Here is a 12621-nt window from a genome sequence, read left to right as displayed (position 1 = left end):
GATACGATGCGAGATTTCTTCCAAATATCTTTCATCCGATATTGATGTCAGTCTGATCAGATCGATCGGCAAGTTTTATAACCTAGCTATGAATCTGAGCAATTCAACTTAGCAGATGAGACTTTTTTCGGAGCTCAATTCTTGGGTCTCTCCGGGGTGTTCAGCTCAGCTCACCTATGTAGCCGGTATGTTGGTGGTTCGGTGAGCTTATCCGAGCGATTCTTGGCCAGCATCGTACTAGTCCCCCTCATAGATTTATCATGTAGTAGGTCAATTTGGTTTTTACGGTAACGATTTGAAACCGTTTCTTAGCTTAGCCAACAAATCTAAAATGGGTCCTACAACCTGAACAGCTTTTAATTATATGATATACTCATGGATTCTGAGTGCATGCATACTATCCATTGTACAAAACGCCTCTTATCATGGTAAGTTATAACAGAGAAAGACTTTTGATACTCTACCACAGTTCATTGCTTCATACTCCCGCACTAAAACATTTACCCACGTGCATTACGATTCACTAAAATCAAAACCTTCTTTGTGGACCCCACTTAAAATAAAACAATTAACTGAAAGATATAACGTTCCAACTGTTATGAAAACGAGTCAACGGTCTATATCCAATAACCAAAAGTTCATTAATCAGAGCTGTCAGGTTCATTCACTCAACATGAGTTTGGATAATGTCCTACCTAAGGTGGGCCCCACGAATCGGACAGCATATTTTGAACTTACAAGCATGCCACGTGTACAAATTTAAGCGCAAGTGTATCAATTATCACACTCTGACAGATGATCAAATGACTCTTCTATTCTCGGATGAGGCCAAACCTCCCAACATGACCGGTACCGTTACGCTATCCTCGTAACGTACTGCATGAACTCTGTATCGGCCTCGAGCGCGCGCATCGTATCGGGCTTCAAGCACACCTCCAGCTCCACGCTCCCACCTCCTTCCCGACCCGGAAACGCCGATATCTTCCCATCGAACTTATTCGCCCGACCGCTACGTACCGCCATGGGTGGGCCCCACCCGAAATCGTTATCGTACATTGGAAATCGGGTCGAGCTCCCCATCGTGATGGACGCCCCGTCGAAGTTTCCCAGCGGGAAGCATTTCGGGTCTCTCTCCCAATCCTCCACCCCCCGGCGCACCTTAGCGTCCCCGTGCGCCGCAATGTTCTTATTTAAAAGGTCCGCGCACCACTTCAAGTCCCGAGACAGGACTTCCCCTACAGAAGCGACAGTCGGGTTGCTCTGGATCGCGTTCCCGAAGTACAGCGGCTCAACACGTGGCTCGATCCTGTGGCGACAGTTCACCGCCATCCGGAACGTGGTATCGGCAGCTGCAGGTAGCTTCCTCGCGCGCGTGATGGATCGCCACAGCTGCGCGGAGAGCGCTTGGAAAGACGAGATCTCTGCCGTTCGATCCTGCGGATCTTGATGTTTCCAGAGGCTGCTTCGTAGAAGGCTCTGCAAGACGGACGTTATCTTTCCGTTACTGATCCGGGGATCGTCGTGGCTTTCCTTTCCCAGAATCTCCGCCATGTTGACGCCGTTATCTCCCAGCTGTTTACGTCCGTTAGCTCGCGACTTCAGCTCGAGGATGGATTCCCTGCTGAAATGGAAGATCCGCTCCTGCAACGGTCCGTTGCCGGAGAATATCGCTGTCGGGGCTCCGTCCGGGAACCTCAACACCGCCGTCGACTCGCCGAAGAAGTTCCGGCTGAAATCCGGCAGCCTCGAGATCCACTTCGCGCCCCTGCAGACCTCGGCGAACGCATTGAAGAAGTTCCAGAACGACGTCCCGTCGGTGACAGCATGATTAACGGCGCAGCCGACGAAGACGCCGTCAGCCAGCTCCGTCACCTGGACGGCGAGCAACGGGCGGAAATGGCCGTCATAACTGACGGTGCCGTCAAACGCGAAGGAGAAAAACCCCTTGACGGAATCCGGCACGTGGACAGGGTACAGGACGTCGAAGAGTGTCAGGTTTCCGGCATTGGCGTGGACGAAGTCGACACCAGCGTCGTTGCAGGAGATGTGGATGTGGCCGTCGGGATCGGTTGTCAGACGGCCGGCGAGGGGAGGGAAGTGGGAGAGGGTTTCGGACAGGCCGCGTCTGAGGATAGAGATAAGGGCGTCCGACGGTATGGAAGGGCGGGTGAGTAAGACGCCTTTCTGGATGTATTGGCAGGAGAGCATAGGAAGGTCTGAGACTGAGAGTCTGAGGTTTTGGAGGGTGGATTTTTGGGTGGGATAGACGGTGGATTTGGAGATTAGTGTAGGAGAGAAAGCTGGGACAGGAGACATTTTCGCTGTGGGTGTTTTTCTTGTTTCGCTGTGGGCGAGTGGGAATGGAGTGAGGGTGGGGTTTATATTGGGGAGAGAAGTGGGGTTGGGTGCATGCATTTGGGAGTTCTGGTTGTTGTAGCTGGTTTTTAGCTTTGGGCCAGTTCTGCAACACTGGACTAGGGAGTTCCTGCAACACCAAGCCCTGTGAGGCCCTGTGCAATGTCTTTGTTAAATCCACTCCGTCCATCAGTTTCTCCGGAACATGTTACATTAACAACTCAAAAATAAGCTAGCTTTAAGACTCAAATGGTCCACATTACAAGAAATAGTGGGAACTGAACTTCAACCATTGAAGCCTCACCGGGCCAAAAGAAGCTTTGGATCAAAATGATAAATTTTTTCCCCCTTTATTGTTGTGGGGATCGTCTTATGAACGGTTTGGATGGCATACTTATGTCACGGTGAGCCCCAAGAAGATTTCAATGGTGATCGTTTACCTTCTGCACTGTTTCCTGTAGTGTGGTCCTTTGGATTTTGAATCTGCCTAATTGCTTTCATCTCTCCCTACACATGAGCTGGATAAACTAATCAACGGATTGGATTTTATTGGACATCTTGGTGGGCCCCACATGTTATTGCAGGAACTCCTTACAATAGGTGCTCAGGAAATTCACGTCCTCTCTTACGGGGAAGGTACTTATGAATCGGATTCGGCAGTGATCCCTTCAGCACCGAGCTCGGCAGTGAAAAACCTGTGGGGCCAACATGATGTATATGTTTTATTCACTCCGATCCATTTATTTTGTTAGCTCATATTAAGATGAAAGTAAAAAAACAAGATGAGATAGATCCAAAGCTAAAGTAGATCACACCTTAAGAAGCAATGGGCAGAGTGACACGGTTATGAAATCTTACTAGCACCTATGGTGATATTTATTTGCCATCCATAAAGTCACATAATGCGGTCCAAATATAAGTAAAAAATGAATTAGGGATTTTATTTGCTAAGAATAGAGATTTTTTATTTTATGCATTTTTATTGAGCCATGTCATCAATAATAATTGATGATGTCAACATAGCTATGATAAATGCAATCTAATGTTATCAGTGATGATGTGGCTCAATAACATTACAAGGAATAGAAAATTTTTATTCCGGGCAAATAAAAGACCTGAGATCATAAAAAAATCATAGGGCTCAAAAAATATTTCAACAATTGGCATTCAATCTCCACTATTTCCTATGGTGTGTTTCACTTGAGTTTTTAATCTACTTCATATTCCAAATGATGACACAAAATGAATTGGGAAAATGGATGGACTGTGTAGGTAAAACACATACATCTCGGTTAGCCAAGCTCTGTAGTATAGGGGTCACTACAATAGTCTTTGGATTTGAAGTGTGGATTCGGTGACATGGATGGGATTTGATTTGTATGGTGTTGACTGCACACTTGTTATAATTGTGCTGATGTTCCTACTTATCAGTGCTCTATGGCCCATGATGAGAAATGGGCTTTATGTATCCCGTTCATCTATTCCGCGGGCTCATTTTAAGAATTGATCTAAATAATGAGGTAGATCCCATGCTTAAGTGGACCAAACTATAGAAAATAGTGATAATAGAACACTCAACATTAAAAGCTTCATGGAAGCCACTGTAACATTTGTTTGCTGTCTAACTTGTCAATAAGGTCGGACCTAGACAAAAGGAAAGTCGCCTCCAGGAAGATTTTAAGGGTGGGCATTGCAACGTGGCCCACCTGAGATTTGATAACCAACATCTAAAAACTAAGATACTGGAATGGTCACTTGCATTCCAACTTATGGTAATCACCACGTATTTGAGTTGTATCAGGCGCAGCTATGACATGTATGTGGAATCCAAAATCGAAGTTGCACCTCCTTTTGGTGTACTATACATTCGAACAATCATCCCTGTCAAAACCCCAGGTGGGCCATAACAGAGGTAGCAATGTACAATTGCATCTTATACTCGTGTGTGTATTTACTTGCTGTGGCCCACCTAAACTTTCAAATGGCTTGAGTTTCAGTGCATCCCTTCATCCTGGTGGGGCAAAACCGATGAATGGCTTTGATGAGATATAAAAAATACAATGGACCCACATTCCATCTTAAAGTTTCAACTTCTGATGCCACCCTCCCTAGTATCTCCCATTGATGATTTTCGCAAGGCGCATTTAAGTTTTTCGGTAGCACGCATCCAACGGACAGTTTGGATGGCACTCACATGGCACAATGGACCCCACATAGCTCAATCAGGTGTACTTATCAGAAATTCCAATGCATGTGATCATCCCCGTTCTTAAATTCTAACTCATGAACAGTGGGGCCAACTAATTGGACGGTGGGCACAGCTTATACTATGTGCATGTGCATGGATGGTGATAATCTGCCAGAGTACCAAAGATTTCATTTTTGTGTTTGCAAGTGCTGTCAACGGGCCGGGCTGGTAGGTTTCGGCCCGTATTTGAACTTTTTCGGGCCGACTCTATTCAAAATTCTGATTTGTCAGGCCCGACTGTTTGCAGAAGAGTTACAGCCGGAAATTGGCATGAAACAGGTGGAACTGTAGGATTGTTACAGACAATGGGGACATTTTTGGAACAAAAAAGGCTTCTCTTTTATGATGCACGCTTCTGGGAATCTTCCATCGAGAAGCCATAAATTCACTCGCACGAGTGCACTTTAAAAGTCCACTATCCTCACACGTGTATATGACTCAGCTTCTGTAAGATCTGGTCCGTTCATTAGGTGAGCCTATATCCTTACATTCTACAAACCTAAAATCAACCAAATAAAATCATCCGATGGGCCGTAATTTACATGGATTTCGAACCATTGTTCTTATTCTCTTAACCATTCATGTTTTCTCTATAATTTAGAGATATATAATAATAATTTATAGCCTAATTTTATAAAACAAATCTTAAATTGTTTGGATAGAATAATGTACGGATCCGATATATTACACGTGTAGCTTGTTTTCAAATATTAGGCGAGTGCACTCGAGTAAAATCATCGTCTCTCGGTGAGTGATTACGCGCTTTTTCATGGAGGTGCGTGTCATCACTGGGAAATGGGAAGGGAGAAAACACGAACGGTCTCGTTACCTCTGCTTGATGCATGTACGATGTATGTCCAGGAGCATTGGACCTTTCATCTAGTGGGCCACGACGAAATCGGGATACTGTATGACTGTCCTAACAACCTGTGAATTCCGTCTTGCATTGAATGTGGACATTTACTGCATTAATGCTGCTTACTGTTTGTTAGCTGGCCCATTAAAATTAATTTCATCTTATTTTAAGTAGTAGTGATTATGCATTCGAGATTGTACTTTATATAAATTATAAATTACTAAATTATTTTTAATCCTTATGTAAAACTTCTAATATGTATTTACTTGTAACTAAAACGAGATGGAACTTTTTTTAACTGATAACTAAATAGGTCCTTAACTTTCCAAGGAGATTGATTCATCCCTATAGCAAGAGCAGTCTCATGGCCTCTTTTCTTTTTGCCATTGTCATCTAGATATAAATTAAGGCTCTAATTACTTCTACTAAAGTTGGTGTTGGTACCGTACGGTGGGATATGATTACATGTCAAGCCTGTATTATAGATGGGCTCGTCCAGGTTGGTATATAGTAGAACAATTTTCAAACATGCTTTGTATGGATAGTATGTCCCATCATGTTGTTATGCATGTACTAACTTCATTTGCCTGCATGGCAACACCAAATCCACCAATGGTGACAACATATGGAAAGTGTTTCGTACCTCTCAAGGTGAGGGCCCCCCCTTCTTTTATAGCTGCTGGGGCATTTAATCGTACGAGGATTCTCTTCCTGGTATTGTGCGCGAGATCTTCTCCTGGGATCACGGGATCTTCTCCTGGGATCACGGAAACAGGATCGTGTCCGTCTCGTGCCTTCATCCGATCCCGTGAGCTTCGGGATCGGGAATCTTATCCCAAGACATCCGGAGTGCGGCTTCATCTTGTGACGGTCGATCCGATAAAGAGGTCCGCCCGAAGCATGCCCGAGACACTGACGACCCTGACGACCCGTCTCAACCTTTGTCTCGGTTTAGCGAATCATGCCTCGGATTTGACACATCCTTTGGTGGCCCGAGGCATTTAGTCCGAGTCTGCGGACTTGTATGTTTTGTCCCCAACAGTAAGCCCCCTTACTCCGAGTGTTTTCATATGACACTGAGGAGTAGCGAGTGCTGAGTCGGTTCATAACTTAGTCCGAGACGAGAAGTAGTCGTTAAGCGCATTCATTGAGACCTTTGATGGGGGACGGTTCAGCTTCTGACATCGTATGCGCCGTCAGCCATCAAATCGCAGATCCCGCCAATGAGGATTGGACACGTAGTAAAGCTATTATTGTTGTTAGTCGGCGTGCGCCACGTGTCGAGTGGGGGAATCGATGCAGGCGTCGAATCATTTCCCCATTAATGTCTCCGCCGTAGGGCGACCTTATAAAACGTCAGGGGTCCCGCACTTTGAACTTTTACTGCTCTTGCCATTCTCGCTCTGCGTTTTCTCTGGGATTTGCGTAGCCTTTCATCTCCTTCCTTTCTTCTCTCTTTACCGTCGGTGCTTCTTTCCGCCATTGTTCCTTTCTCCCTCCGGTGAGTTTCTCCTTCCTCTTTATTAGATAATAATAATGGCGGATAGGAGTTCTCAAAGCCCCCAGGGGGGAGTTTCCGGAGACGAAGGCGAAACGCAACGTTTTTGGAACGTAGCGGAATCGCCTTCTTTACTAACGGAGATAGCAGTGGATGCCAACGCTGCTTGTATGCCTGAGAGAGTTACCGACGATCCGGCGGAGCGCCCTGCTTCCGTCGTTCCTTCCCGTGGCGGGTCATCCTTATTAACCCGCCCGGGGAGGCCCAACTTACCAAGGGACATGGAGGAAGATGAAGAGGAAGAAGATGAAATTTTAATCGCCGGGGGAACCCCTGACCCAGTTCCTGCTGATGAATCGGCGCAGGCCGAGTCTGAAGGGGAAGAATCGGGGGAAGATTTAAACGGTCCGGTTCCTTCAGTCTTGACTGAGGCGGACTTGGATAGAATCCGAGTCGGGTATCATATCCCCGAGTCGGTCATCACATATCTTCCTCGCCCGAATGACCTGCCGGATCACCCTCCTGCTGGGGCAGTCGCAATTTACCAAGTATCGATGCAGTGCGGCTTGCGTCTGCCCCTTCAGACCATCGTCCGGGGAGTGTTATCTCGCATACAGATTGCCCCGGGGCAGATAGTCCCGAATGGGTGGAGGAACTTACTCGGATGCGCGGTGTTGTGGGCTGAGATGGAACAGCCACCGCTCACAGTCGACGAGTTTCTCCACCTGTACCAAGTGCGGGTAAATCCGAACTACCCTGGCTTCTACGTCTTCGCTGCTTGGCGAGGCGGAGGCGGTTCCCTGATAACCGACCCTCCCACTTCCAACAAACACTGGAGAGAGCGTTGGTTTTGGGCATGTGGTCGTTGGGAGACGGATGAATCCGAGTCCTACGAGGCTCGTGTCCCTCGGGCGTTTCAAAGAGCAGGTGCTTGGGTCTTCTCTCCCTCTCGCCCCCTTAAAATTTTTTGTTTTTGTAAATATTCTGAGTCTGAGGAGCTTGTGTTCGGCAGATATTCCAAAGAAGAGGTCGAAGCTCGGCACCACTGCCTCGGCTCGGATTAAAGAGTTGAGGTCGTTGGATCCGAGGGATAGGTCTTGGAAGGTGCTTCTACAGCCGGAGCGCCTTCACCTTGCAGGTCTGGACTCGGAAGTTACAGGTAATTGAGAACGAATCTTCTGGATTTTCCAAATTTCCCCCGACTTACTTCGCCTTATTCTCTTCTTTTTTGTTTTTGCAGATCTGCCCGAAGCTCGTCCCAACCTAAGGATTGTCCCCGAACCGGAGATGACTGGAGCTCGTCCTGCCCTTAGGCCAGTCACGAAGTTGAAGGCCCCTCCGCGGTCAGTTCTTCTTTCAGAGCCTCGGCCACCGAAGAGGCAAAGGGTGCTGCGGAAGGGGAAAGAGCCAGCGAGCTCTTCTGCTCCTCCGGTCGTCGTGATTCCCGACCCGGACGAAAGGGCGGAAGAGACGGCGACTGCTGCTTCGGATCCTCAGGCGGCACCTGATTCGGCACGCGTTGAGACGACGGTGCCGAGTCGGGAAGAAGAGACTGGGGCCGCGTCCTCCAGGGGGGAGGAAGAGACGAGGACCGCGTCCTTCCGAGGGGAGGAGACGAACCAGGAGGGACCGTCAATCCTGCAGCAAGTGGTGTCGGGGATGGTTCCTTGGGCCCTGGCCCATGGGTGTGAAAGAGAGTTCGTGAAACTCTACAACGCCCCGTCGTCACAGACCGTCAGCCACGCTGCCCGGATGCTTTTTGAACTCGCTCCTTGCTTAATCAAGGCCAGCAAGGAGCTATCCTCAACTCATCGACTGCAGGCTCTTCTGTCTGAGGCCGAAGGTTGACGCGAGGAGGCCGAGATCCGGGTCGGCGTCCTGACAGGCGAGGCGTCCCTTGCCCGGAAAGCTGCCGAAGACGCGAAGGCAGAGGCGGCTTCCTCCAGAAGAGCCCTGGACGAGGCGAAGGCTGAGGTCGCTCAAGCACTGGCCCTACTCTCCAAAGCTGAAGAAGAGAATCAGCGGGTTCTGGCAGCCCATGCTTCGTGCGCGGACGACTTAGCTCGGGCTAAGCTTGAGGCGGCGGAACACATCCAGCGGGCCGACGAGGCAGAGAAGTCCAGGGACCAAGCTGTCCAAGCTTTCCTTGATTCGGCCGAGTTTGAGGACGAGAGGGATCGCCTGTTCCAGAGCGGATATCTGGAATGCGTCAAGGATATCAAGAAGTCTTTTCCTGACCTTGACCTTTCAGAAATCGAAGGCGGGGCAGCCTCAGAGTCCGAGAATCCGGACGCCGCCGCTGAAGACACAACTGCCGGGGACGGGGCCGAAGCATGAAGACTTGGGTTTTTTTTTTTTTTTTATATATGTATTCGGTTGCTTTTGTACTTACACATATTCGGACGAATGAAAAAGAAAAGCATGTCTTTATTTGACTCGGCTTTACTCTTCCTCAGAGTCTTTTAAACATCAAATAGCAAGCTAAGGATAGTAGACCTTGAGGTGTTCAGCGTTCCATGGATGAGGCAATGACTGTCCGTTTAGGTCTTCTAGCCGATATGTTCCTGGTCTAATGGTGCCCGAGACGACATAGGGTCCTTCCCAATTGGGTCCCAGTGTACCCGACCCAGACTCCTTAGTGTTGGAAAACACTTTCCGAAGAACCATATCTCCCCTTCGGAATCTTCTAATCTTAACTCGTGTATTGTAGAACCGAGTCACTTGTCGTTGTCGAGCCTCCGTGCGCAGCCTCGCCCTTTCCCTTTGTTCGTCCAGAAGGTCGAGTCCGAGTGCAAGGAGTTCTTCATTCTCTTCTGCATTGAATAAGGTGATTCGAGCCGAAGGCAATCCGATTTCGACGGGAGTGACTGCTTCCGAGCCGTAAGCGAGTGAAAACGGAGTCTCCCCTGTGGCTGTTCGAGCGGTGGTTCGGTAGGCCCAAAGAATTTTCGGGAGCTCTTCGGCCCACGCTCCTTTGGCTCGGCCAAGCTTGGTCCGAAGATGTTGCTTGATAATCTTATTAACCGCTTCAACTTGTCCGTTGGTCTGAGGATGATGAGGTGAAGAGTAAACGTTTCTGATTCCGAGGTTGTCGCACATCCCGCGAAAGCTTCTGTTATCAAATTGCCTTCCATTGTCTGTAACAATGGTACGGGGTACCCCGAATCGGCAGATAATGTTTTTCCATACAAATTCGGTGATCTTCTGCTTGGTTATTTTAGCTAACGGTTCTGCCTCGGCCCACTTCGTGAAATAGTCCACCGCTACCACAGCAAATTTGGTCTGACCTTTTCCTATAGGGAGCGGTCCTATGATGTCGACGCCCCACTGTGCGAAAGGCCAGGGACCAGTCATCGGCGTCAGTGCCTCGGGTGCTTGCCTCGAAATTGCCACAAACCGTTGGCATCTGTCGCATTTTTGAACGAGCTCACGAGCGTCGTGTTGGATAGTGGGCCAGTAGTATCCCTGTCGTAAGACCTTGTAGGCGAGGGATCGCCCTAAAGAGCTATTTCATGATTCCTTCATAAATTTCCCGTAACACATAGTTTGCCTCTGGGTTTGAGGCACCGCAGAAAGGGCGTAGTATCCTTTCTTATAAAGGGTCCCGTTGAGTATGGTGTAACGGGAAGCTCGGATCTTAATTCGCCGGGCCTCGGTGCGATCCTCTGGCAATTTTCCTTCGTCAAGGAATTGGCGGATTGGATCAATCCAGGATGGTTCCGAGTCGATTGTATTGACGGCCTCGCTAATTGGCTCGTCTATACTTGGTTTATCGACGTATTCGACAGGGACGGACCTGGGTATATCGTCTTCTTCGGCTGAGGCGAGCTTTGCTAGCAAATCGGCTTTGCTGTTTTCCGTACGAGGGATCCGAGTTACACGACAGAATTGAAATCTGTTGATAAGTTCTTTCGCTTTCTCCATGTAAGCCCTTAGCCGGTCTTTCCGTGTCTGGTATACACCGGTAACTTGGTTAACAACCAACTGAGAGTCGCTGAAAACGCTTAGGTGCGTGACCTCCATGCTTGCGGCAAGTCGGAGGCCGAGTAGCAATGCTTCATATTCCGCCGTGTTGTTCGACGCTTGAAATCCAAGTCGTAAGGCATACTGTATATAGGTGTGATCGGGGGTTTCCAGCACCACCCCAGCCCCACTGGCCTTCGAGTTGGAAGAACCGTCGACATACAGATTCCATGGAATAGGGTAAGGGGAAGCGGTTGAGGTGGGCACTGCATCGATCCTTGGCACATCGTTCACTGAGAGTTCGGTTGAAGGTGTTCCTTCGGCGATAAAATCAGCTACGGCTTGTCCTTTGATTGCTGCCTTTGGTCGGTATTGAATATCAAACTCACTCAGCTCGATAGCCCATTTGGTGAGTCGGCCGGAAGTTTCTGGTTTCTGCAGTACCTGGCGAAGCGGAAGGTCGGTCATTACAATGATGGTGTGGTCATGGAAATACGGCCTAAGTCGCCGAGAGGAAGTTATTAAAGCCAAGGCTACTTTTTTCAAGCTTGGGTATCTCGTTTCTGCTGGAATAATGCTTTGCTGACGTAGTAAACCGGCAGTTGCCTTCCTTCGGATTCTCGTATCAAGGCCGAGCTAACCGCTGCCTCGGACACAGCTAGGTAAAGGAGCAAAGACTCCCCCGGTTCGAGTTTTGATAAGAGAGGTGCAGAACCGAGATATGATTTTAATTGTTGGAATGCTGCTTCACACTCTTCCGTCCAACCCATTGCTTGTCTTCCTTTCAATTGTTTGAAGAAAGGGAGACATTTATCCGTGGCTCTGGACAGGAACCGATTAAGTGCTGCGACTCGTCCGGTCAACCTTTGGATGTCTTTAATGGTTTTGGGGGATTCCATATCAATCAGAGCCTTTATCTTCTCAGGGTTCGCCTCTATTCCTCGCTGACTGACCAAGAAACCGAGGAATTTTCCGGATCCTACTCCAAAAGCACATTTACTTGGATTTAGCTTCATCCGGAACTTCCGTAGGATTAGAAACATTTCTTCCAAATCATTCACATGATCAGCCGCTCGTATGCTTTTGACGAGCATGTCGTCGATGTATACTTCCATGGTTTGGCCTATAAGACGAGCAAAGATTTTGTTGACTAACCTTTGATAAGTCGCGCCGGCGTTCTTCAAACCAAATGGCATTACTCGGTAACAATAAAGGCCTTTGTCGGTGACAAAGGTAGTTTTTGATTTATCTGTTTGATGCATTACAATTTGATTATATCCCGAATAAGCATCCATGAAGCTAAGGAGCTCATGTCCGGCTGTACTATCTACTAGCTGGTCTATCCTTGGAAGCGGAAAGCTATCTTTGGGGCAGGCTTTATTCAAGTCGGTATAATCAATACAGACTCGCCACTTCCCGTTGGACTTCTTTACAAGCACGACATTCGCGACCCACTCTGGATAGTGTATTTCTTCTATGAAATTAGCCCGGAGTAGTTTGTTGACTTCTTTCTCGATGATGGCGTATCGTTCAGGGCCGAGCGGTCGTCGCTTCTGTCGGATCGGTCGATATGACGGATCGACGTTAAGTCGATGAGTCACCACGGAGGGGTCGATCCCTTGCATATCTTCATGATTCCAAGCGAATACATCGGCGTACTTTCGGAGCAGGGCGATCAGCTTTTCTCTCAGGGGGGACTGC

At 48.3% G+C, this 12621-nt stretch overlaps 1 protein-coding gene across 1 annotated transcript; it reads right to left on the bottom strand.

Moving 5' to 3' along the window:
* Nucleotides 1-618: 618 nt before the first annotated feature.
* Nucleotides 619-2363, bottom strand: LOC131236281 (protein ENHANCED PSEUDOMONAS SUSCEPTIBILITY 1-like). Its single transcript, XM_058233403.1, has one exon. The coding sequence runs from the start codon at nucleotides 2314-2316 to the stop codon at nucleotides 856-858; it is 1461 nt and encodes a 486-aa protein (XP_058089386.1). The 5' UTR covers nucleotides 2317-2363; the 3' UTR covers nucleotides 619-855.
* Between the last annotated feature and the right edge of the window lie 10258 nt (nucleotides 2364-12621).

Source organism: Magnolia sinica, unplaced genomic scaffold (assembly GCF_029962835.1).
Source record: "Magnolia sinica isolate HGM2019 unplaced genomic scaffold, MsV1 ctg349, whole genome shotgun sequence".
In the NCBI taxonomy this organism is placed as follows: domain Eukaryota; kingdom Viridiplantae; phylum Streptophyta; class Magnoliopsida; order Magnoliales; family Magnoliaceae; genus Magnolia; species Magnolia sinica.
This window is presented reverse-complemented; position numbering and strand designations above follow the sequence as displayed.

Coding starts and splice junctions, on each gene's coding strand:
- LOC131236281 (XM_058233403.1), bottom strand. CDS start 2,316: ATGTCTCCTGTCCCAGCTTTCTCTCCTACACTAATCTCCAAATCCACC.